Source organism: Drosophila willistoni, assembly GCF_018902025.1.
Source record: "Drosophila willistoni isolate 14030-0811.24 chromosome XL unlocalized genomic scaffold, UCI_dwil_1.1 Seg142, whole genome shotgun sequence".
Lineage (NCBI taxonomy): Eukaryota > Metazoa > Arthropoda > Insecta > Diptera > Drosophilidae > Drosophila > Drosophila willistoni.
In genome coordinates this window covers 9,287,077-9,314,686 of record NW_025814053.1, presented here as the reverse complement: position 1 = coordinate 9,314,686, position 27,610 = coordinate 9,287,077, and the positions used below count along the sequence as shown (strand labels likewise).

Below are 27,610 nucleotides of genomic sequence, written 5' to 3'. Positions count from 1 at the left end.
TTTAAATAGTTAATAAATATTTCACAAAACAGCAAAAAAAAATATGTATAGAATATGATTGTAATATATAGAGCAGTTTTTAGTTAGTTACTTCTATGGGTTTACTACATAATACAAAAGTTAGTTAGTTACATATTTCTCTTTCTAAACATTTTTACATACAAATGACAGACGTTACCGTAAATACAGGGTGTTTTTTTTTTATTACACCGCGTTTACTGTCTCCCGTATCCAGGCTGCATTCGAGGATATCTTATCGTACATTCGAGGACGCTCTACTCCCGTGGGGCCGCAGGCTATACGCCACGATGAAACTCCTATGAGAGCCCATTGATTGGTACCAGGTATAAGGCATTGAACCGGCGCTCCAGAATATTCTTCTTGCTGTAATAAATAACATTTGGAATAAAGTTCTTTATTTTATTTTAAGCATTTAATAATAATAAGGCAAATATGTTGAAAAGTTATAAACATATTTTATTATATTTTTTATTATTTGTTTTCCATATGCTGAATTTCACAACAAGTACCTACTTTTGGGTGACCCTGTTCAGCGCACGCGACATGCAACAACACGTATAGACAGAGGAAAAAAAACAATTTGAATGAAATGAGTAATCGTCGCAGTCGCAGCGATCGCTCTCCCCCTCGCTCACTCTCTCTCATGCGTATGTTCTTGATTTTTGCTCTCTCTCTCTCTCTCTCGCATGTCATTGCATTGCACACTGGGCTGAATTGCCAAATAAGTGGCATAAAGTCGAAAATTTTGTGGAAGCAAATAATAATTATAATTATGTATATTCAAAATAGAGTCCCTAAATAGGAAAAATCGATGATCGCTTTTACCAAACATACAACCCTGTCATTCTGATCAAGCTTCAAAGTCAGGTGATTAGTCAGCTGATGCCTGCGACAAAATTGACGGGAAATTTTTATTCACTTTGAGCGCTTGGCAAATTTCCACAAAAGAAAAATAAGATACTGTAAAAAATGGATTTTGGAGGCCAAGGTATGTAGAATGGATAAAACAAAACAATTTGGTGTTCAAATTTATTATATTTTATATATGTGTACTGTTTTGTATTGTCCAAAAAGATAGAAAACTAAACATATGTGTTCGTCTTCTGTGGAGTAAAAACTAACCTTCTGCGTGTTTCTGCCATATGTAATGTATGTATGTGAAAATAAAGTAGAGAGTGTGTATAAAAAGTTAGTAATAATCTTGTTTGCGGCTTTTTGCGGCTCTGGCGGTATTTTGAACTTGTAGATCATGTTGAGTTTTGTCATTCCAGCCAATTGACGGAAATAAATAATAACAATATATATATAAAATTATATTACTATCACTAATACATAAAAAATATTAAAATTGTTGTACTTTATATGTAGTTCTCACACTTTACTTTGTGATCATGTATACGCACTGTTGCCTTATATGGGCTATTAGGGTAGGCGTGGTCAACTGAACTTCAAACTTTGTTTCAATATTTAGAGTGCTATTCTTATCAAAGATACCAAGTTTCAGCTCGATATCTGCGTTATTCGACTTTATGCCACTTATTTGGCAATTCAGCCCAGTGTGCATTGGCTAAAATCAACCCCCACGCTTTGACGCTCTCACTTATTTTTCCTCTACCTGATGAATGCAGCAGCTGGTAAGATAAGAGGGGAGAAGGGCTGGACCGGCCTGGAGAAGGGTGAGGGCGATAGAGAATATAACTAATACTCGCTCACTGCTTGGCACAGTGCACAGTTAGAATTGAATCGTGAAGCGGTAAACATGTTTTGAGAGAAGTTCCGGCGCCCAAATCAGTTAAAAAACAAAGAAAAGAAACAAACATTTTTAATATTCGAGAGCAACTCTTCAACTGATCGAACGCTAACCAAAGTGACACATACATAATTAAAACAGCAACAATATAACTAAAATAATTAATTGGTTAAAAAACAATTTCAATATGTTGGATCTGGGGAACTGCATAAAGATCAGTTATCAAAACGAATTGAGCTCTCTCGTTTATAAGTCGGGCAGCACTTACGAAGAGGTCATAGCACAAGGTAAGTTAAATCTTTCTAAGACATTCTTTTGACAAAATAATAATTCATAATTTCATTTACAGCCGCTTCGCATTTTGGTATCCCAGAGGATGAACAATTTGCTTTGGTCCTGAGCAATGGCAAGGGTGGCTACATTTTTGAGCCTCGTCTCTTTGAATATTTCATCTTACTCTTTCCATCGCCGGAGATTGTGTTTCATCTACGTGTGGACTACCAGAAATTGCGACGCGGTGTTAACAAGGCGATAAAACGTAAGCGTCAGGAAGATGAGGAGTCGGCCAGTCAAGACCAATTGGCATCCGAGATGAACAAGGACAGGCAGATGGATTACCCGGATTATGTTTTTGTGTATCGTCAGAATTGTTTTCTAGGCGCTTTGCCATCCACCTGTGCTGCTCCTGTTCGACGGCAAAACTGTTTTCTACGTGAGCAGCTACAGCAGCAACATCAACAACAACAACATGTGCGAAAAGAAGATGATGATGATGATGAGGATGAGCAGGAGCTGATTATAGAGGAACAAGAACCGCAACGGTACTCGCCTCCCAAGGCCAAACGTTTGCGTATACAACATTCTGGGAAGGAATCGCATTCTCGGCGCCGTTCTACCAATTCATTATTATCCGCCAACACCAATCCAGGCCGTTCCATACGTATTTAAATACAAAACGAAGAGAATTGAACCAAAACTGTTTTCTACACATGTACATACACATTATATACTCAAAAAAATTAATGTTAAGTTTAAAACGGTTGAACCACAGCAGTTCCTAAAAGCCTACACCAAAATTGATCAAAAATATACATAGAAATACATAAATGTATGTGCATACATATACAAAGATAGCAAAAATAACTATAAGAAGTTGTTAACTAGAAATACTTTAAAGTTTAAGCAATAAAAAACATATTTTTATAATCTATGTATTAATGATATTTTCACCATGTTTGAATACCCTAGCAAAAGTAGTGTATTAATTTTTAGTCAACTGTTTGTAATGCTTAAACGGATAAATATCGGTTGACTGAATACTCATATGTACATACATGTATTCTTAATCTGTACCGATCGGGCAAGAATAGAATGTTAGATCAAAAACTTAGCTAAAACGCCTAAACAAAATCGAGATTGTCGTAAAACATGATTGTTAAGAGTTCAGTATTAACTCAAATAACTTTACTAAGTGTAAACAAGATCAGACGTGTATATAATATACATATCTTTTATGTAGCAATTGGGCAAACAATAAACTGTGTTTGCTTCATCAGTGACAATCACAATGATAACTGATTTTATCTCTGTTATATTTAATTAAAAATTGGCTGCGTATATCTATAAGAAAACGATGACTTATGAACATGCTAAACAGTTTTGATTTAAAGTTTTGAGAGGTTTCTAACTTAGTGATTCGATTTCTTACACAAAGGATTATTTTTATATGTACATTTGTATTAATGTACAAAGGAAATACATACATATGTAAGTAAGGGTATAGAAATATTGGCTTTATAGTTTGGCCCTTAGTTTAGTAACTGTAATCGCAAACCTTCTGGTAATTTCTTTGTCAACTGTACCACAAAGTGCAGTTAAGTGCAAACACACATACATATGTACATACATACATTTGCATGTGTAGATGTAGATGACAGAATAAAGATGCAAAAGAGAATGCATAAATTGGAATTGAAGTAATACACAATCAATTAGCGATCGGCTAATCGTATTCAAAGGAACCAAATCAAATGTACGAACTGTACCCTCGTCTGGGGGAGATGATAACTGTTTCTTCAAAAGGGGCAAGGCGAATGCAAATGTTTTATAACTTACCGTACAATCGTATTTCTGGTAGGTGGCCTCCATGCACATGGAATTAACGGTGGCTATGGAGACATTCTCACATGGCGCCATGTCGCCAATTTTCAATTGGACACGCTGCAAATGATCACGCTGCCTGGACCAGCCCAGGGTATTGCAATTGGTCCAGATTTGGTCTGAATGTGCAGGAGACGATTTGGTGGAACTGCGCGTAGTAGTCGATGTGGATGAAGAGGACGATCCACCGCCACCATAGTAATTAACTTGGGGCGCATGATCGGGAAGGGGATAGGCTCCATCCAGTTCCTGTTGCAATGCTTCTGCCCTTGGCATATGTGAGGCTGCAGCCAACGGTTGATCCTGCTCGAGATCCTGATCATCATCCGCTTCTCCACCGTCGCCACTGTGACCCGAACCCTCGGATAGTGACATTTGCTCTTGGGATGGTATCAGGAAGAATTGTTGGGTTTCCTGGGCCAAACGGCGCTGTTGAGGGGCTATGGAGGGTTGCATCATCATCATAAGCCCAGCCTCCAGACGCTCAGCCACGGGCACAAATGCCCGCCTTTGGACAGCCTGTTGGCGTCGTTGAAGGGCATCCGGCAGGCAGATGGGCCGCACATGGTCAGAGAAACTAACTGGCGTTTCCAGGCGCACTAGAGCCGCTGTTGACCCTTCGACGGGACTCTTAATCATGCCAATGATGCGTCGCCTTTGCGTCCAGGGTGCTCGGGCCGAGAGACGGACAGCTCCCACAATGGCCATCCATGTGGCACGTGGCTGACCCTGGAAACAGCTCTCGGTGGTGAGGACCCAATCTTCTGATATCAAGGTGCCATCGCACACGTGTATATCCTCACGGAAGAGGGCCACCAGCCATGGCCAATCGCCGGGCGATGACATCTTGGGCAGGGACAAGTGTTGCTTGGCATTGAATAGAGCTGACTGAATGCCACACTTTAGATTCCCGCATCCCACATACAACACTTGACGTTGTGGACAATGGGTCCGTATGAAGCTAATTTCCGGCGCATGAGGATCCAGAACACGTACGTAATCGGTCAACTGTTCCGTATCGTTCTGCACATCAAAGATTTCCACGGATCTGGGGAGACGAAAAAGAAATGGCATGTGATTAGTTGAATTTTCTCTCATTCTCCCTAATCTCATTCATCATTACTCATAGCCCAGGGATTTGCATAGGGACTCGGAGACTGTTTGACGCACTATCAACTTGGCATCGCCCTCTAGACCTTCGGCACATAATTTGCCAACAACTCCCTTTTCTGAGAAGACGGCATAGCCAGACGCATGGAAACGCGAAAGATATGGTACTAATGGCTCCGGTTGGAGTAGATCGGCAGCCAATGGAGCAATGGAAACTGCAACAAATGGCAAAAGGAATGTAATTTAAAAATCAACTCAATTTTGCTCCCCAAGTTTGAGCTTACGGCAATCCTTTTCATCGGCACCATCCGGGCAATCAGCCTTGCCATCACATCTCGCCTTGCGCGGCACACAGGCTCTTCCACGGCCGCAGTACAGAGCATTTGGGGCACAGAAGGCGCAACTTCGCTCATCCGACAGATCCGGACAATCGGCATAGCCATCACAGAGCCGCGGACTCTGGACATTCGATTGCATGTCGCTGACACAGTGCGGCTTCTGTTGGCACGATTGGCTGCCCGTCGATTCGGGGAAACGTTCACAATCGAAATGCTGACGAAAACGTGCCGGCAATCGACCGCCGCAGCCGGCCATAAAGGACTCACAGTATTCACGGCAAATGGCACCCGGTGTGGGTTGCAGCAGCGAACCGTGACCTTGACACGGTGGCTGCAGTAGACGACATATGAAATCGTAAGCCTCCCGATAGCATTCACCGTCGACCAATTCACGGAACACAATGACATCCTCGGCCACTTGCTCATAATTGGCATGACCCAAAAGATTCGGATAGGTTGTCACGTTATAGCCAACATTTCGGCAATAGTTCAATTGCAGCGGTTCACAACGACGCGGTGGCTGTGGTGTGGTTGTGGGCAATTGTTCTGTAGTCTCGTCGTGACCACCCAGCGGTGAGCTGGACATGATGGGCTCTTCAATTAGACCAGTGGTCTCTTTGATACTCAAACTGGATATATCCACCGTCATGTTGGAGAAATGTCGCCGCTGTTGATCGCTCAATTCCTCATGGAACAGGGCCAGTAGGTCACCACTACTCACCAGACCCGCATAGGGATCAAAGATCATATTGAAGTGAACAATCACATTGTTATTATCCTCGCTCCTTGAATATAATGAACGAAATAGACGATCAATTTATATGTTGATTTAATACATTTGTCTAACGCTCTTAAGTGATAATTTTTAATCGAAAAGCAAATATCGTCTTCCCTTGCCTAGCAGTGGAAAAACGAAAGACTATTTCGGGAACTTACCCATCTAAGGCCAATATCTCGCTACCCTCGTATGCCTCACGTAAATCGGAACGTCTTAATGTTAGATTTATGCGCTCCCGATAATCCCGGGCTTTATGCTGAAAACGCAGAGAATTCTGATTGGCCAAATCCATGCTCCATTTATCATTGAGCACCATGAAACGACCACGAAATATGCGATCTGGCAGCGGTTCCGGGCGGAAATACGTATCTACCGAGTACAAAGAAAATCAATTTCAAAGCTCAGCAATTGCTATCATGTTTAAAGTTAACTTACAACCAATATAAACAAATATACCGGCCACCAGGAGGGCTATCAGAAAGCCAGCTATCACAGCGCATCCACATTTCTGTCCATCGCCCAATTTGCGACGAGTGAAACGTATATCCGAATCGGTGGATAGCACCGATTCAGATTTTCTACGTAAACCTTGGCTGTGACTATGCATATGATGTTGCAGATGATGTTGCTGTTGCTGCTGTTGTTGTTGTTGCTCACGTTCACGATCACGTTCACGTTCACGATCTCGTTCACGTTCCCGCTCTCGATCACGTTCCCTTTGGTGTGGTGTTGCCTCCAATCCTCCGACAGCAGCTAGTCCTCCAACTCCATTGCTATGCAAATGATGCGGCTTATGATGCCTTGTGCATCGCGTATTATGAAAGACCTTTGCCGGCTGTATCATAGCTGCTGGCACAGTTGACCCAGCTCCAGTTCCAACTCCATTGCCATTGCCATTGCCACTGCCATTGGGATTTGGATTGCTTTGAACGATGCCCTGAAAAAATGACGAGGGAAAAGTCATCAACAATTTTTTTTAAATTTTTTTATTATTATTATTTATAATTTTGGTCATTGACCACAAAAGCGTCTTAAATGATTTTGGTTATTTAAGGCTATTTTTTTTTTACGCCAAATCATGCCGTTAAATCAATCGACGGAACGAAACTCAACGAAACCCCTCCCATACTTCATTTTTCCCCCTCTCGTCATGAGTTTTGTTCATCAAGCCACTTGCAGGTTTTCTTTTCTTTTCTTTTCTTTTGGAACCATGCAAATTTTTTCGTGGCATGCAACCAATTTAAAAAAAAAATGCAAAAAACAATGAAACAAAAAAAAAAACCAAAAATTAAAAGGAAGCCCCAACATTAATTAAGGAAATTTCTCGTTGCGTTTTTCTTTTGAATTTATGGATATTTTGCGTTACCATTAGCTCAATTAGCCAATAATTACAATACTCATACCGAGATTATAGGTTTTTATGAAACAATTTGAACGCATAAACATGCCATAATAATTATTGACAGTTAGCCGATTTATGGGGCTGAATTCGATTACCTAAAATACGTAAATTAAATAAAACGAAATGAGCTCAACACTAACTATTAAAGGTTGATCTTTAAAATGGCCAATAAGTACAAGTTAAGCAATCCTAAAGGGGAACAGTCTTCGGTCTATACACATTTAAAAAAGATTAACTTGAATGTTCAAAATAATGACAATCTGCATTTCAATGTTAATTTAAGCCCTCTTTTGTTTTGCCTACACCTATTTTAATTTTAAAGAATTTGAAAAATATACAATACTTATAGATAACCAAAGTCGGATCTAGCTCATAATTTTGAAGATCATTTACGAGGTAAAATTGATCAGTTTTAAAAGGAAAATTTCGTTTTCGGAGTGAAAATTGTTCTCGTTTTTTAATTTGAAGAGCCATATTAATGGCTATATGTATATGTAATTTAAAATAGTTGAAATATTGAAACATGTTGACGAAAACTTTAAAAATTCTTTTCATATTTAAGTGAGGAAAAGGAACTCCTTGACTATTATTTAACAGTCCCCTAAACATCTTTTACCCAGTCTTTCATAAAAAACGGTTTGTTGATTAACAGATTCTTCATTATTACCCAAGAAGCTTAGTAAAAGGAACTTCGTGTTTTAATTACAATTATCATAGCCCCTTGAAGAATTTTACCGATAATCAATTTCGGTGACTGGAAACTCACTTCTGGATTTAGAATAAGAGATTTGGATATTTTTGGCACTGAACTTGACTAGACTCGACTAGAATCGAGATCTCGAGTCATTATTTTAACTTGAAAATAAAGACATGTATTTTTCAAAAACTCAAAAATTGACCAAATTAAAACTTTAAAAAATTCCGTTTTTTAATAATTGGCTGTTCAAAACAGAAAATAGGCGTGATTTATTTAAAATTGAATTAAAATGAGATATCTCTTTTAAAAATCAGTTAAAATTTGGCAAAGTTACAGATTCGCAAAGCTAAGAAGTTACGAATTTATAGAATTTTTCAAATTAAATTTTTCTCCATTTACTATATTTTGATAAATGAATAAATATTGAATCTACCTTTCAGTTTTTAAGTCTCTTCTAGTCGTGCTAATCTGGCACTGCGTTAGTGTGTTTACTCTGTATATTAGATTAAATTTGATATAGAACTTGTTGATTTTAGGCACTTTGATTAACGGTTGGTCTACCGTTTTAAGTCACTAGAGCATTTCCACGTGTTATATTTAAATATGTATATATTTAGATTGTATTTTTACTATAATCTTAACTGGCACGTATCTAACTAACCGTTGGGTAGTCTGCCATAAGGAGAAGATTTTGTTAAGGTATCTTTATATATGTATGTGGTATATAAGTTAAGAAAATTCCATGCGGTTTGCTTTTAATGTCTGAATGTTGCAAAAGCAGCAACAGAAGAAGCAAAAGAGTTTGCCGCAAAAAAAAAATACAACATACCTTTAGAAAATTAATTAAAACGCAAGCCGACAATAAGTAAGTAAAGAAAAGTCAGAGAGAGAGAGAGAGAGAGACAGAAAGAGAGAGGGGGAGGGAGAGAAAAAATACTTATTGTGCGTTTAAAGTAAAAGTCTATGCGACTTTTAAATACCTATTTTATAATTAAAAATTTAATAAATATAATTAAAATTAATTAAAAGAAATCGCTAATAAAATAGACAAGACCAATTAGATAGGGATTAGTTTCAAAATTCATATTAGAAGCACAAAATAACATAGTAAATTAAATACTTTTGACTTGTAATTGTAATGTCTAGGGAACGTTTTTATTAATTATTCTTAATACTTAAGAAAAAAGGTATTAAATAACCAATATCAGTTGCAATTTAAAAGCATTATAATTGAAAGAATTCTTTAGTGTAACATAAGTTTTATTCATATTGAAATTACATAATTGTATTTTCAATCAGTCCTATTATCGAGTAGGGAGAAGGCAAATATGTCTAATCGGAATCGGTTCAGAGTTATTGAGATCGTTTTTAGAAAAATTGCATTTGAAGACTCAGAAATAGTTTACCTTTAACTCTCTCTCACTAAACATTTAGTTTATTCTTGGAAAATGTTTTCTCTGATTTTCTTGGACCTTTTAGTAAATATACTAAATGATAATGACGAAAGTTTATAACTAAACATACATATGTACATATGTACGTATGTATATGTAATCTGGCTAAAAATGTTTAAGCCCAAATCAAAGATGATTTAGTCCGTTATTGAATTGTCTACAAACCGTTCGCGTTTCAGTCAATTAATTTCAGCTCGAAGCTATTTTACTTTATGATTATATAGCATTCTGATTCTAAAAGAATCTAGTCTAGTAATCCGCTCTGTTTTGTCTACTTGTTGCATGATTTTGAAGCGGCCTAATATACCATTTAGTGGGAATATTTATTTAATGGGTATAAAAACATTCAAGTGTTAATGCTGCTGCCAATTGCTGGCTGTTTCTTGAACATCTTCTTGATCTGAACAGGTAAATGGGTCAGCAATTGACCCACTTTAACGGCGGCGTGATGCTGTCCCGCCTACCCCCCGACCCCTACTCCAAGTAACCCCCCCTTTTGCTCGACCCCTTGGCTTGCTCATGACTCTTCGCATGCCGCATAACAATAATAATAATAATAATAAAACAGAGCAACAACAACAACGAAATGTAATTAAACAACAAATGGTTTCCTCATTTCATAATCAGACGTCGGTCAACGCGCTTTATTTTACTTCTATCTTTCTTTCTTTCTTTCATTGTGCTTCTTTTTCTACAGTTTGTAGTTGTTGCTTTTTAATTGAGCATGTCCAGTTAAGCAAACTTATTAGCATCATGTTGCAATTGTCTCAAATCTCCATTTCCCACTCACTCCAAGGCACACACACCTCACACACACACCTCACACACACACCTCACACACACACACGCACACACACACCTCACACACACACACACCTCTAGCCAAAAGTCAGTTAGCCGGCGTTACGCATTGTGAAGTGCAGTGAGGCGCGCGCATTCATCAAATGTCTTTCGATTATCTCATAACACTTCACACAGATGCATTCACAGCAGCATCCAGCACTTCCTTAATTATATATATATATGTGTGTGTGTGTGTGTGTGTGTGTGTGTGTGTGAGTGTGAGTGTGTGATATTTAATTACAATTTGCCGTCTAAACACAGGTGGAAAAGTGAAATAATTCATCGCCATCCCGCGGGTACATTGCCTCACCATCGAAAGGCATTCAGACATACATAAGAGACAGACAGGGACTGAAACCCGTAACAGACCGGAAATAGCCGCAGTCTCAGTCTCAGTCTAAACGAACCACTAACACACTTACATACAATGTCAATTGCAAGCTCTTAAATACTTATTAATTAGCTGTTTGGTCTAAACTGTTAAAATAGCCAACGGATATGAAAAAAAAACAGCATAAAGATCTATTTCACATTTTTGTGATCATCGACTTAAGATTTTTCTAAAAGAATTTTCCATCATTTTCTTTTACTCAAGTAGCATTTTCAACATTTTTTCAAATATCATGAACCTTTTCAAACATTAATGAATTAATAAGAAATAAGGTCTACAAACTTATGGGCTTACAAGCGACCAAAATAACAAAAACAAAGATAACCAGAGGGCCGGGGCTAACTTCGACCGCGTCAAAGTTTGTATACCCTTGCAACTTTTATGGTATGTAACTCTTTCCTTACCTATAGGCTAAAGGCTAAAGGCTAATGTTTGCGAAAGAACGGCCTACAATCTTAGCATAGGAAAAAACTAAGATATTGATCAAAGTCACTGTTTTCCACCGATCGTTCCTATGGGAGCTATATGATATAGTTACCCGATCCTTATCAAATTTGGCACAGTCATTAACAGATATATTAAACTAACAAATGTTTAATTTGAAAGCAATCGCGTCAAAAGTAACGAAGTTATTCACCAAAGTCACTGTTTTCGAAAGATCGTTCCTATGGGAGCTATATGATAGAGTCACCCGATCTTGATCAAATTTGGCACAGTCGTTTATATTAATTGTAATTAACTCACCAATATTGAATTTCATGACAATAGGTCAGAAAATAACGAAGTTATTAAGAAAAGTCACTGTTCGTGACTTTGCCATTTGTATGGAAGCTATATGATATAGTGATCCGATCCGGCTGAATCCGAGATATACAACGCCTGCAGTATATACAACCCTACATGCAAAATTTCAGCTCTGTGGCTCTTACGGTCTAGGAGGAGTTTGCGTTGATCCAGACGGACGGACGGACGGACGGACGGACGGACATGGCTATTTGACCTCGTCTCGTCGTGCTGATCAAGAATATATATACTTTATATGGTCGGAAATGCTTCCTTCTATGCGTTGCACACTTCTGACCAAAATTAATATACCCTTTTTGCAAGGGTATAAAAAATAATAAAAACTTCTCATAGTTGACGGAAATTCGTAAATTTTTTGAAGTGAAAGATCCAAAAACCTTATACATATATACATTTTGAATTGGTACAGGTCCCACTCTTATCCGGCACTGTCTTCAAACCTCAAGGCTAAGAGACTGATTGAGCATTCAAAATCTATGTATGTAGTTACAGAACATATTAAATATTGTATTCTTGGCTTAAATAAGGGATTTTCTACTACTGATTTTTATTAAAATTTTTATTGAAATCAATGACATAAATGTCGAAACTTTCTCTTGGTAGACAAATCACTTTGAATATATAAAATAAAGTATTTTATATGTCTTAATAGAGATTAAGTGTCTAATATGCCTTTATCTGTATCATAATGTCTGATTTCATAGCTTACATGTCTTGATCTATATTCAAACCACATACTGATAAGTCTGCTGTATTAAGTTATATAAAGTATCTTTTATTTCACAGTAAAGATGTAATTCGTTAGCTCTGAAGATTCTTATGCTTATTGTTTATATCCATTTTGAGCTGATATCGGCATATAGTTTTTTCTAAGTATCATTATTAGTCTGCTGATTTGACAATGATTCAAAAACTACTAACAAATTTCGAATAGAAAATGTCTTAAAATTGGATGAACAATTGAGCTTTTAATACTAATCTTTTTCTTTTTAAGATAACAATTACTTGCAATTAATTGCTTAGCAAACATTTTCCAATCCAACTTTGTATATATATAACATATTGGACATATTGTTAACTATACAAATCAAGCATTAATCAAATAAGAAATCATACGAAAATCGATTTAAAATAGCTTTTCAAAGGTTTTTCAAGTAATCAGAATAGAATAGTTACAATTAATAAATTGAACAAATGTGAGACATTTGTGGTTTTCAAATTGAATGAAACTTACCTTCCAATTCTTTTTCTCTTTATTGCGATTATTGTTGCAATTGTTGTTGTTATTGTTATTATTATTATTATTGTTGCTCTTTTTGTTATCATTTACTGCTGCTGTTGCATTTGCATTTGTATTTGCTGTGGCTCCAGACGACAATTTGTCCGCATCGCGAGATTTTTTAATCTGCAAAAACATAAAAAAAGTGAGGAAAAAGAATTAAAGCTTAGCTTGGCTTTTTTTTTTGTTTACAAAACTTGTTAATGAAGACAACACGACATGGGCAACAGGTGCTAATTGTTTTGGTCAACCAAAATTTGGCACAGCCAACAACAGAGACACAAAAGCTAGACAGAGCCAAAAAGAGGAAGACAGAGAGAGAGAGATAGAAAGAAGAGGGAGTGGAGGTGGGAAGGTAGGCCAAAAACCCACACCCGAGGGCCACAACAGTTTCATGACTCAAGACCAAAAACCAAGAGAGAGAAAAAAAGAAAACCAACAAAGTTTTAACCAAAATGTACATATATATGTATATGTATGTATGTATGCTCCAATTTTGTGTTGTTTGCCAAAGTTAAATCCCCTTAACATATATGCTCCGCACCCCCCTTCTTTGGCCAAAGACCCGCTTAAAGACTTTGTCCCAATGTCGACAGCGACCTTAGCACAGACAGAAAGAAAGTTTCAGCATTTCCTTTCTTGTTGTTGTTGTTGTTGTTTCTGTTGCCTTTTCTTCTCTTTCGTTTGGTCTGCTTTTATCTGCTTGTTTATTGTTTATGAATTATTTTTCTTTTTGTTTCTGTTGTCCAGCATATTTACATATTTTACTTGGCATATGAAAACATTTAACTCTCTATGCTTACCAAGCTTTAGAGCGTAACCAAACTTTGTTTTTCTTTTTGGGTTTTGGTATGTGATAATCGTAGGAATTTCGTATATAATTTATATAAAAATCAAGTATTTTAGTTAGGTTATAGAAGAAGAAGAAGACGGCATTCAAATCGTCTTTTGAATTGGGCTTTTCATATTCGATTGAGTTAACTTAATAGAGAAACGATTGAAATGGATAAGACGAATGAGTAGGGGAGAAGGCGGGTCGGGTAGTATACGGCCCTATGAAATATGGCCTAATATGGATCTGGATATATCTTTGGTAAACCTTTTCCCAAAGAAAATATAGTAATATTAGTAACCAAATAAATGTTATGCGGTTTTTTGGCTTACATAACTCATATCACTTCAAGTAGGTCTTGAACTCAAATACCAATTTAAAAAGGCTATTTGAAAATGTTGAAAAACAAAACAAGGATTAAGAACGTTTCTCTATTTACTAAGCTATCTACTTGGCATGGTCAAAACTCTTTGAGTTTTTGACTAATTCAGTGGATGAAAAATATTGTAAATATTAAGAATTCTTTCAGGTTTCGAATAATTTTTTTCTTTATACATATATTATCTTAATAATACAGATACATTTCTTCAAACCCTTGTAGTTTTTGAAAACTTGCTCAAATTAGAACTCAATCACATATCATTTAATTATTATAAAGTTAACATTTCAATTTCGTGTCTTACATTTGAAGTCAAAATTGAATTTATAAGTTTTCAAATGAGATATCACTTTGGAAAATGGGTTAAAATTTAGAAAAGTTACAAATGCGAAACGTTACGAGTTTCTAAGAATTTTCAGAATTTTAGAATTAAATTTTGTTCAAACTGTAATGAATGTGAATGTAAAACATTTTTTACAGACCTCTGAAAACTAAAGGCGCGAAAAAATATACAAATTGCCGCCCCCCAATAACCTGCCACCTCTAAGCACTTATAAATCCAGTCTTGATTGCAATCTAAATAAAACAAAAAGTTACATTTATAATTTTTTATAATTTCTAATTGATTTAGATTTGATTATAATTAAAACATTTTGAAATATATTTTCCATCAATCATTTTTTTTTATATTTACTTAATTTTATTTGGTTAATTTTTACATAATTTAATTTTGAGTTTTAAAACACAAATCACAGTCATTAAGAGTCGCAAATATTTTAATAAAGTTGTAATCAAAAATTAATTTGACCATTTACTTTGATTTACTAGTCTTCTCTTCTTTTTTTGATAGATGAACTTTTGTTTTCCTTTGGGTTAACTTTTACTTCGCCTTAGTTTTGGCTATCAACATTTTGCATCAACATTGTTGTGGCAACAACAACAACCATCATAATAACAATAACAATTATGCTTCCCATGTGAAGACCAAGTTTCGTTTTCGCTTTTCTTTCACACGAGACTAATTAGGAAAATTCATTTTCAGAAAATCACAAAAAAAGAAGAAAAAAACTAAACAAACAAACACATGGGAGAGGGAAGAGCTTGTTGTTGTCGCCATCGCCATCGTCGTCGTTGTCGTCGTGGTCGTCTCTTGTAAACATGTTTAGCGCAACATGTTGCCGAAACGTGTTTGGGGATATATGTATATCCAAGTAGCAACAAAACACTTTCATTTCTTCGTCATGATCATCGCCTTGGCTTTGAAATTTTTCGACTGCATTTGGCACGGAAAAAATTCGCTTTCGCTGCAGCTCAAAAATTTTTTAACCAATACGAATGCAATTTACAAAATGTTGTCGTTGTTGCTCCTGCTGTTTCTGTTGTTGTTGCTGCTGCTGCGGTTGCTTCTTCTTTTTCAAATGACACTTGTCAATGAAGAAACGAGTTCGTGGCCTAAGTCTTTTGAACTTCTCTATCGCATTGACTGCACTTTCACAGCAACAACAACAGCAGCCTCACCACTACCAACATTCAGATAAGCAGACAGTCAGGCAAGCAGGCCTAAGTGCTCACTTAAGTTGACCTTATGCCCGCTGCCAATATGGCAACAATACGAAAGAAAGTTGCAGCACAAAATATTTCAAAGAAAACTTCCAGCGACAACGACAAGAAAAACAGATGCAGAAAGGAAAGCCACGCGTGGAAGAAGGGGAAAATTGTTGTTGAAAGTTAAGAACTCCATATGCAAATCGTCGGGGTCACCATGCTTTGAATTTACCGAATATTTACTAAAGAAAACTTTAGATTACTTTGCACTTTAAACATATTAAAAACTTTTTAACTTTGAATATAAAATGTCGGGGTCACCATGTTTAGAATTTATCTATAATTTATCAAAACAATAACATACGCAAGCAAACAGAACATTTAATTAGAGATCATGAATTTATATCAACTTTTTAGTACATTGTTTTCAAACATACATATGTATATAGTACCTACTTTGTGTTGACTTTAAAAAAAGAAAACGACAAATTTCAGTAACTAATTTAGCATTTCTTTATTCTTCTTGTGAAAAAAGAAAAAAAATTTGTAAAATTTATACTAAAAAGGGCTTGGACTTTAAAATATTTAATAGATGATGGTTTGTTTTTTTTATAAATGGCAAATTTCGTGAAGACTTTTGTTTTTTTGTGATATTATGTAGATCTGCAAGAGTTCATCAACCCAATTTTAGACAACAAGAAATACAAAGAACCGAAACCAAAAGAAAAAACTGGAATATGCTAATATTGTTGTATTGTATTATCAACCACATTGTGCGGTTCCCATAGATATGCACATACATATACATACATATATGTAAACACACACACACACACCATGACCAAACCCACTTAGAAAACTAAAAAAAAAAAGAAGAAAAAAAAAATCGCTTGCTGAATAAACAATTAAGTCAACTGAAAAGGTAAGACAAAAGTCAGATAGATAGAGCCCCCGATGGTATTCCTCGATCATGGATCGCATCGCCCCAATGGCATTTCAATTAATTTTGCTTGTTGTTTCTGTTTTTGTTTTTTGTATTTTTAAGAACTTTCTACTTCATTTGGAATGCAAAAACCGAAGGAAAAACCGAAACCTAAAAGCCAGCCGGCAGTCAGTACGTCAGTCAGGCGACTTTTCATCGTATTGCATTTCAATTTGCAATAATTGTTGTTGTTTGTTTGTATGTTTCTGTTTTGTAGGCTTGCGTAGGCAGTTGACATGAGTCAACGTCACACCCTAAAACGGGCAACCCAGTTTTATGTTTATAATTTTTATTTTATTTTATTTTGGAAAATCAGTTACAGTCACGTTCTTTGCCATCGTCAGTTGATAGTAGGCCTAACCCATCTATCTGGCAATGCCATCTATGGGTACTGCAACTCCTCCAACTGGTCGACTTCTCCTGCTTTACCACGCAACTGTCCTCTATCTCTCTCTATCTCTTGTCTCTAGGAAGGGTCAAGTCAGAAGGCATCAGGCAGGCAGCAGCAGCAGCTTTCCCCATTTCCAGCGTTTGTTTGTTGGTTCCATTCCCATTCCGTTATTAATTCGTCACGATTGAGTGGCAGCTGCTTGGCGAATGTCTTTTGGCTGCCGCTGCAGCTCGAAGCGACAATCTTGTGGCGGCTGTGGAAATTACATGGTGAAAAGCTGTCACAGCTGCTGCTGTCTCCAACGATCTTTGCCTGCCTGCGGTTGGTGGTGGCCGCACGTGGCTTCTAGGTAAATAGAAATTTGAGATTTCAACCAGATAAACCATGCTTAGATGATTAAACTCTAATAAGAAGTACAAAGAAACATTGCCCCACCAATAAAGTTAAATATTGTTGGGGCTACTTTATTTCGATTCTTTCTAAATTGATATAGTTTGTCTATGACATTCGAAAATCTTTGATATTTCGTTTTTGTTTTACTTAACATATCTTTTTATAATTTTATATGGTCCAAATATAAGAATCTTATGATTCTTATATAATCTTTTAATTGGCGAAAAGAAAAGATCACATCTCCATGATACAACTAGTTGGGAATTATAAAGAAAACAACCGAGTGATAGAAAGAAAGGCTTATCGCTTTAAAGTTCAAAAGATTCAACTTTCAAATCGACTTATATATTTCAGTATTAATCGAAATAAATTAGGTTTTTAATTATATTTTTAATTCACAAAGATATCTACGATAAAGTTTATATTATTCAATGACTTGCTGATAGTTTAAACAAATTATTTAATATTTATTAACATTTCCGTTTTGTTTTTGCAATACTATCACTAAAACTCACCATAGATATATGTATGATTGATTGATTTAGTCATTTTTAATGATTATCTTTAATACAAGATACATTATTATATGATGGAAACCTTCAAATTTCTTACACATTATAATATTTTGGTTTTTGCATTCTTTGTCTTTTATCTCTTTGAAGTCTTTGAAAATGCCTTAAAATTCTGAAGTTACTTTCACCAAAAATTGTTAATTAATAGTTGACTTTCTTATGGGAATAATCAGTTAAAAATTGATGAAACATTTTAACAAATTTCTGATGCAATCGAATAGATAAACCATTTCCCAAAATAATAAAAAATTGCAAAAAAAAAAAAAAAACAAATAGCAAAAACAAAATGTTAATTTCCGTTTCAAATAACCAAAAACAAAACAAAAGAAACATTTGCATATTTAATTGAAATGTATCTTGACTTTGTGTGTGTGTGTGTGTGGTTTTTTTGCAACTCAAATTGTTAGTTGGAACTGCATCAGGAAAAGGCCAAAAAAAGGCATCAAAGAAAACGTTAGAGAAACATTAACAAAGATAGAGACAAAAAAAAGAGACAATGTTTATAGGTACATACATTTGTATGTATGTATTTGTGTCTCTAGGTAAAGTTTGGCGGTTGCCCACGTTGATTTCAGTTCAAGGCTAAAAACAAATTGCAAGCAGTGCGTATGGCAAGAGAAACGAGGTGAGCTTGGCAAATTGTTTGGCTTTTAATAGTTGGTTTTTCTTCTCTCTTTCTTTCTTTTGGTTTTTTTTTTGGCAATAAACCATGGCCAATTGGAAAGTAAAGGGCGGCCAACAACTTTGTCTGTATGTGGGTATTTAAACGAAAGGAAATTCAATTTAAAAGACATGCCCATAAATCGCAGTTAATAAACGAGAAGCAGCAGCAGCAACAGCAGAGGCAGAGAGACAGCAGAGACAGTCAGACAAGTCAGAAGCAGAGGCAAAAAGCCAATGCCAAATGATTTGTGCCACTTTCTTTGGGTGGCAAGCAAAAGACACGCAGACACATGAACAAAACATATGGCTCAGATGGCATAGAATGTCGCTGGGCACAGTGGTTAAAACATTAATAACTTGTTTTAAGGTTTATATTTTTAGAGCATGTAAATTTAGTTTCCATTATAGATAAAAATATTCCTATGGATTTCCATTGAGACTTTTCTTAACTCTTATAAGTTCTAATGCATTAAAACGCACTAACGCACTTTTTGAACTACTTTGTCCATTGTTTATTTTAGAAAGAGATGAGTTCGAGGTTCAATGAACAATTTTGAACACTATTTAAAAAAAGTACAGTTTAAGTTTGTCTTTTTTTACAATATATATATATTGGTTTAAAATTGGTATGTTCACCTAAATAAAACACCTAACTACTTGAAAAACAAGTCAAGATCCTAATTTATAATAAAAACATTGCCAATTTTGAATGAAAAATTTAACAGAAATTTGTAGGAATTTATATATTTTATATATTTTTAATTTATATATATATATTTATAAATTTTTATAATTTTTAAACAAACTGATTAGTTACCAAAAGGTTTAATATTAATATTTTGTTGAAAGCATCATTCTTAAGTGTATTTTTCTAGTAAATTAAAGAGTTTGAACAAATTTATGTTTCAGTGTTCTGGTTTTTCACAAATTAGACCCACTGTGCGCTGCTCCATTTTATAGAAGCCATCGCTGCCGCAGTCTACGTTAACGTTAACGTCATCGTCATCGTTGTCTTCAATGTCTTTTGTGGCTTTTATCATAGTACAATAATTTTTTTTCTGCTTCTAATTTATTTCAATGACATTTGAACGAAAGAAATAAGGAAAATAGGCAAGAGGCAGAGGGAGAGACAACAACAAAACAGAAGTGCAAGACAAGCAGAGAAAGTTCTTTCTACCTACCAGTCTCTTCCCCCCTCTCGTCTATCTCTGTCTCTGTCTACCATTCTCTTTGGGATTGGTTAATTGACTGATTGATCATGATTAGAAATACATACGAGTTTATGCGCCCCCCCCCAAAAACCTTACCCCACCACCCAACGTACTCGCCACTCCCGCTCTGCCTCCCCCTCTCTCTCTCTGTCCCTGTGTGTGGATCTGGTCTATCAAAAAAGGTCAAAACCGGGCTTAGCTTATTGTTATGGCTTAAAGTTATATATGTATCTATCTATCTATCCTCTTCTTCTACTTCTTCTCTTATTTCTCTTATTTTGCTATTTGGCATTTGTGCAAAATGGCAAAACAAATGCTGCCGTTCAACCTGTTGCTTATGAGTGAAGGAAAAATGCAACCAGGCGAGTGGAATGAATGGATGGTTAAGTGGAAAATGCAACGACAACAACATTCGTAAATGGGTAAGAAAACTATGGTAAAGTAATTAAATAAACAAAGAAAAAACAAAATTGTGGCATATTGTAATTGCATATGTATGTATCTGTGGATATGTATGTATGTACATATGTATGTATAAATGACAATGTGCCAATTATTTAAACAAATGGCATAATGAATCCACGTCGGGGTCACCATTTGAATTGACATCACGATGAGAAACTAATTTTGCACTAATTATCATAAAGTTTATGCATTATGCATATATTTATATGTATATAGTATGCTAATTTTGTCAATTATATAGGTTTCAAAAATAAGTAAGTATATATGCACGTCGGGGTCACCATTTTTAATTTATAGCAATCGCCTACAAGACATGAACTGAAGGCTAGACATTTTGCAAAGTACTGTTGTTATTATTAAAGGAAACATATCCCGAATCCTTGATAGCAGAATTTCAGTTACCATTTATCAGTTTACCAGTTTACCGTTAAAGAGAACCATTTTAAAGAGATATTAATTCGGTTAAAATACGTATAGAAATTTTTATTTTTTTTTGACTACAATTTCCCGTTCTTGTTAACCTTAACCACGCAAGCCTCTAGCCAACTTCAGTCAGTTTGGTTAAAAGCCATTAAATGCTTTCGTCTTTTGGCCTAAGTTAGAGACTAAAAAGTCTGAGCATATCCTGCTGCACGGCATAAAGCCAATGTTCTTGACATTCTCTATTGATTGGCATTAAATAACACACAATTTCTTGCACATACATATATTTTCATATTCAATAGATGATTGAGAGCCACAACAATGGCCACTTTTGGGCATCGATCATCGGCTATTGATTGAGCTTTAAATTGAAATTGCTTTTTACACAGAAATTCTCAAAAGGGCACAAATGGAGCGGTAGATTTTCAAAATGCCTCAAGATGTTTATAACTTTCGTTTTTTTTTTTTTTTTGGTTTTTTCTTTTTTTTGCCTTAGGTTTCTGTTTCTGTTAAATGGCTTTCCAATCTTGGCTTGTCGTTTGTCATAGTTGGAAACTGTTGCCGTTGACGTTGTATCCATAATTAAAATGAAACAAAAGTAAAAGCAGTCATTTAACAAAAAAAAAAAAGACACAGACACTAGCAAAAGAAACAACTGTTTATTTTGTCATTAGTTTTACCAGATTTAGTTATTGCATAAGCTGCAATCAGATGAAGTCCAATTCGCTTTACTTTTCGCCCTATTTGAACGCTTTTTCTTTAAATTTCAAAATGTGTTGAGACATTTTACAAAAAAAAAAAAAAAAAATGAAAATGAATTAATATAATCATAATATTATTATTATTTAAATGTGTGACCATGTTGGACTAGGTGGTTGTTTATAATATACATTTTCAAATAATTTAGTGTAATAATTAAGGGCTTCAAATTGTTCATTGTATTAAGATTAGTTCAACATTGCCTCAGAATTTGTCTTCAAGTGTAATTGAATGCGGGATCGACAATTGGGACTCTATATTAGGGGCACATTATTCAAAATATGTTAACAATATATTGAGAATAGTATTCTCTTTTCTTTTTATTGTATTGTGTATTTTAAATACCCATTAAAATTTGAATAGAAATTGCCATTTTTCGTCTCCGAAATTACTCCACAACGCGAGGGCTCTTGTTGCCGTTCTAGCTAAAACTAAATGACTAATTGACAATTTACATTTAATGAAAGAGCATTGAGTATGTGCACTTTCATGTGTATGTATGTATAGGTAAAATCAAAGTTGGCCAACAATCATTTCTGCTGCGACTATTTTTCCGACTGCTGCTTTCGTCGACTTCCAAAATTGGCCAAAAGTAACAGTTGGAACAGTTCCTAGTTTTAAAATGTATAATTTGGCTGTTGCTATCAAAGCAATCTGTTTCGGGTCTTTGCTATTGCTGCTGCTGTCGGGTTTCTTGTTTTCGGAATTTTGCTGTTTGCTGTTGCTGTCAACATTTTCTATTTCGGTTATTTGCTGCTGCTGTTGCTGTCAGATTTTCTGATTTCGGTTTTTTTTTCGGAAGCAAAAGCAACACAAAGTGTTCGTTTTCATATTTGCTAAACAATCAATCACAGCAATGAATATCACAAAATTTCTGACTTTTGCTAATTCGACTAGAGCAATTTAAACACTGGAAGATACATAATATAAGTGTTGTAAGTCTTAAGGCCGAAAATTTTATTTAAATTTTAAACTTTCTACATACATATATGTATATTGTACCTATAAATGTTCTTTTGGCGGGTCTCAATTGGTTTCGTCTGTTGTTCAATAATATTATAATTATGAAACTATCGTTTATACATATATGGGACCTTAAAGCTCCGTAAATATTTTTTTTTTTAATTTCCAATTATTGAGACACTAAACAACTCTCCGAGGCAGTGCGGAATTAGCCATATGGCTGCTATATAGCAGGACTAGCAAGTGCTAGGAGACCTGTGCCTTGAATGACTAAAGGTAAATTGACAATTTTAGCAGAAAAATTAAGAAAATTTTTAGCTTAACTTTGTTTTATTTTCGAAAATGTTATCTCATTTAATATTTAATTTGAAATTGAAATGCAAATCACGCTTCTTTTTAAGTAATCTTATCAGGCAAGATGAAAAATGCCAAAATATTCCAATAAACCTTAATTTTATGAAGCTCTAATTAGGTCAATTTCTGGAGTATTTGAAAAATTGATTTTTTTATTTTCAAGTTAGAATGATGTCTTTTAATCTAAATTAAAATCTTGAGAACTTAAATTTTTGACAATTTTTGCCATCATGATTTTATTCAAAAATCAGATTGAAATGTATTTAATCAAATATCCAATTGTTTCATGTAATTTTAAAGTATGCTGAATTCCAATTTAATTGAAATACATATCACTTTTTGAAATCGTTTAAAAATTGGTTAAAATGCAGGCTAAAAAGATGAGCAGATCGACAAAAGTTTTAAAGATTTTACAAAAAAAAAAAAAACATTTTTCATTGAGGTTCTAACTTTGACGTTTGAAAGTAATCTTGAAATTGGCATTATGATCCCGAAAAGACGTATTCAAACAAGAATTAGAAGGCATTACTTTGTTGTTTGGTATTTTAAACTGTTTTAAAATTTCTGATCCATAACCAAAACTACTTAGATCGAGTTAGCAATACATTAAGTTTAGTCTGTTTTGAAAATTAACAGCTGGAAAGTACTTGTAAGTCAGTCAAGCATTTAGGAATACATTTTGAGGTGATCATAAATTTCATGATTTTGTAGGCGAAAAACGATTTCAAAATCTGTTAAATTTGCCAGATTTTTATATCCAAAAATAAAAAGTAGCATAATTTTAATGATTTTTCTACTAAGAGTAAGATTATATTTTGAAGTTTAAGGAGGAAGGGATGGAAGCGTATCCATTTATATATTTTGTTTTACTTTGTGTCATTCTTCTTCTTCTTTTGCCTCTTTCGGCTTATTTATGGAGATCTCTTTTGATTCAATCTACTTTATGAGTCTGTTTGTTGGCTACTGTGAAATTTTGTTTGTTATATGGAAATTATATGGATAAAATAATGCCTGAAGGTGCCGACATACGCCTCTTCTCTCAAAAGCCGCAGCATCAGCATCGCTGGCGTCGACGCCAACGTCAGCAGCAGCTTCGTCGAGTGAAAGTGCGTCCCGTTATATGTAAAGCCAATTTTGACTTAGTAACTTACTTTTGTACACCCCTAGCACTCCTCTCGTCCCCTGTGGAAACGCCTCTTTCATTATTGTTGGCCAAAAGAAATCAAAAGTTTAAATTTTCTCTCTATCTCGCTCACTCTACCTCTCTTTCTGTTTCTGTTTATGTCTTGGCTTATCTCCTCATGGCTCTTGCGCTTTATTGTTGTTATTTTAATTTGCAGCTGTTATTAATGCAAAATGTTGTTGCTGCTTTTTCTCTCTCTCTCTCTCTCTCTCTCTGTCTCTCTCTCTCTCTCAATGTCTTTTTGTCTCTGTGTCTCTGTTTTGTTTGTGTTGTTTCTCCCAGCAGCAGCAAATTTGTTTGTGAAATTATTCGTTGAATTTTTCGTGCCTTCCTTTGTTTTCTTGTTTTTCTTTCTTTTTCTCAAATTATGTATTTTTTTTCTTCTTTTTGATGGTCTTTGATGAGAATTTTGGAAAATGTCACTAAAAACCAAAAAGTGCACAAAAAAGTGAGAATAACGAATTTCAAATATTCTTTTCACATTTCAAAATTAAAACTCGACAAAAGAGTTTATTGCTCTTGTTTCTTAGCAGATTCTCCACGATTGGACTTACACATAATTAAAGTAATTTAAACTATATTTTCGAATAGGATTATCGAATTTGAGTCAACATTAAAACTAAAGTATCTATATCTTTAATCTATTCTTTATTCGCTTCATATATTTGTAATTCCCAACTAGTTTTTACACTTAGTCATGGTATTGGCCATTGTGTCATTTGGGCTAGCCATTTAAAGAAATTTGATATCCAAGCAGACAAGAAATGTTCAAATTATTCTGAATTATGAGTTTGGCACCAATTGAAATTATAATTCTTACAAATTATTTTGAACTATACTATTTTTCACCTACAAAATAAAAGGGAATTGAATTTCTTAACAATAGTTTTGAGTTAGGTTGAAATAATGATTGACTTAATTTTGACATATTCTGTATCTATATTATTTATCTATATTATTACGATCACATTATGATTTATGACTTTTGAGAGTTTTCTCTAAATCAAACCACTCATGAAGAACTTCTTAGTTCTTTATTTTTCATTTAGTGATTTGAATTTGGAATTACATAAAAAAGAGTATATTTTTTATATACAATTACATAGATCAAGGTCATTCATTCGACATGTTGGCAACAAGTTTCAAAAACAAAGCACAATGTATCTCAAATGGATCATAACAAAAGAGTAATGGTTACATATTTCTTGTGTGTTTCTATATATGATTTGACAAATGTTAAGGTATACCTTTGTACATATGTACCAAGGTTTTTGCTGACCAAAATTGTATGCTTGTAGTTTGTTAGTTATTATTGTTTATTATTATTATTGTTGTTGTTGTTGTTGTTGCTGTTGCAGGGCGGGTGTCGAGCACCCACCGACTATTGAGCAATTTGGAGCTTTGGCGTCTGTAATTTAAGCTGTGATCTGTGTGAATGTGAATGTGTGTAGAGCGCAAAAACAAAACAAAAACCCAAGAGAAGAAAAAGAGTAGAAGCACAACAACAACAACAACATATACATTCCAATAAGTCTATAAGTCTAGTCTAAAGTCTCTACAAGAAAAACAAAAAAACGCTAAAAAGTGATTGCAGCGACAAACTCGTTTGAGTTAGAAACAAACGCAACAACTTTCAGTCTTGTCTTGAATTTGTTGCTAATGCTATTTTAGATTTTTTTTGTTTAGTTTTCAGTCTGCAGCTTTTATGCTTATCTTGTGGGGTTTTGGGGGTGGGCAGTCCATTATTGTTGCTGTTGCTATTGTTTTTGTTTTGAGCCCAATCACCCAAAAAAACACTCGGCCACTTTGATAAGACTCAAAAGTACCTGTGGGTGAAGGAACTCTTACTGTTTTATTGGCATTTTAATTGATCTTAGTCATGCAATTTTATTAATAGATTTTCAGAATACCTCAAAGTATATCCCATGAATTCTAAAGATAAAAAATGGTCAAGGAATCTAAATTGTTATGGATTAAGTTAGAAACAAAATCGATTAGCTTATAACGTTCAAAGTCCTAGATAGTTCAAAAGAGTCAAAAATATTCAGTTGCTCAGTGAAAATGGCTCAACTTAATATCATACTTATATCTATTAAGGATCAAATCAAATGTCTAATAAATTTTGAGAAATTATTCTAATGTGTGTCTTGACTCATTTTTATGATATTTTCACTGGTGGGAATCTTGGGCTATGAAATGGAGGAAACTTGTTCCCTAAAGTATGCAATAAGCACCACAAGATGTTTACTTTTTGAAACATATACGTATAAGTATGTATATACATTTTGTAGTCTTCTGTGAATAGAGAAAAATACTCAAACTAATTAATCGACAATATTAAAGTTACAGAGCAAACGAAAGATATAAATTTGAAACCCATAGATCCTTTTCTAACATTTTGCATACTTTGAGGGGTAAAGTTTCCGCTATTACATTAATTAATTTTATAAACGTTTTTCATATTTACTTTAGAAAAAATGTAATATCGAAAATCCAATTACATTTTAAGTTTTTTCTACAAACTATGCCAGATAAATGCCATTTCCTAAAAAAACATTTCAAATATTGTTAAAATGAACTTTAATTCAACTCAAAAATTTATACAATAATTATACGTTTTCTAAAATATTATAAAAATTCTCTTTTAATTCGAATGGGAACCCTTTATAAAAGAAACAGAATATATCCAAGTCTAAAGAAACATAAATTAGGATAAGACTTGATAAAATTAAAGCAGAGTTTGATTATTTTTCGTGGAAATATTTTAAATAAAACACAGTTCAAACCTTTTTCTTTTGTAAATATTTTCAATGAAATGTCAATATATAGAATTGAAGTAATTCGGAAGTTGTAACTAGATAAACTTTCCACCAATCACTGGAAGTGGCCCGCCCTCTCTGTAGGAACTTCATCGTCTTTGGCAATTAACCAGGTTAACATACTTATATCTTGGCACTCACCTGACTATTACTGCAATAGTAAATGTCCGACATCCTGGAGCTGTTGTTAAATACTTGCGGGGTCTTAGACTGGCTCTGACTTTAAGGCCGTAGCATGACCGCGTTCCGTGCACAGAGAGCAGCAGCGGCAGTAGCAGGTGATCGTGATCGGTTGGTAGAGTGCCCTCAGCCACAGCTACCTGTTCCTCCTGACCGTTGCCCCGCACTTTTCTATTTGACGGAAAATCACAAATTGTCACACGATTTGAAATCGATAGGCAAAACTGATGCTAATGCTGACGCAGAAGCTCACGTTGACGTCGATTGTTGGTTTAGATTTTCCGCATGCTTTCATTAAATGTGGTATAAAATAACAAGTAACAACAACAATAACAAAACTAACAAAAACAAAACAAAAAAAAAAAATAAACAACAAAACGTAAAAATCTTCTTCACTTCACGCTTCGCCTTGCAGAACACTTCACTTGGTTGATGCCTTTTAGCTGTGGGTTTTGGCGCATGCGCGCGC

The 27,610-nt window shown here is 34.8% G+C and overlaps 2 protein-coding genes across 2 annotated transcripts; one reads left to right on the top strand and one right to left on the bottom strand.

Annotated features, from left to right (window-relative positions):
* Window positions 1–16: 16 nt before the first annotated feature.
* Window positions 17–27,507, bottom strand: LOC6644557. The gene is made up of 8 exons (XM_002067203.3): window positions 27,103–27,507; window positions 12,983–13,153; window positions 6,593–7,094; window positions 6,316–6,526; window positions 5,326–6,164; window positions 5,055–5,256; window positions 3,887–4,979; window positions 17–384 (listed from the first exon to the last, which is right to left on the bottom strand). The coding sequence occupies exons 1-8, from the start codon at window positions 27,133–27,135 to the stop codon at window positions 205–207; spliced, it is 3,231 nt and encodes a 1,076-aa protein (XP_002067239.1). The 5' UTR covers window positions 27,136–27,507; the 3' UTR covers window positions 17–204.
* Window positions 1,739–2,981, top strand: LOC6644558. The gene is made up of 2 exons (XM_002067204.4): window positions 1,739–2,058; window positions 2,121–2,981. The coding sequence occupies exons 1-2, from the start codon at window positions 1,959–1,961 to the stop codon at window positions 2,717–2,719; spliced, it is 699 nt and encodes a 232-aa protein (XP_002067240.1). The 5' UTR covers window positions 1,739–1,958; the 3' UTR covers window positions 2,720–2,981.
* Window positions 27,508–27,610: the final 103 nt, after the last annotated feature.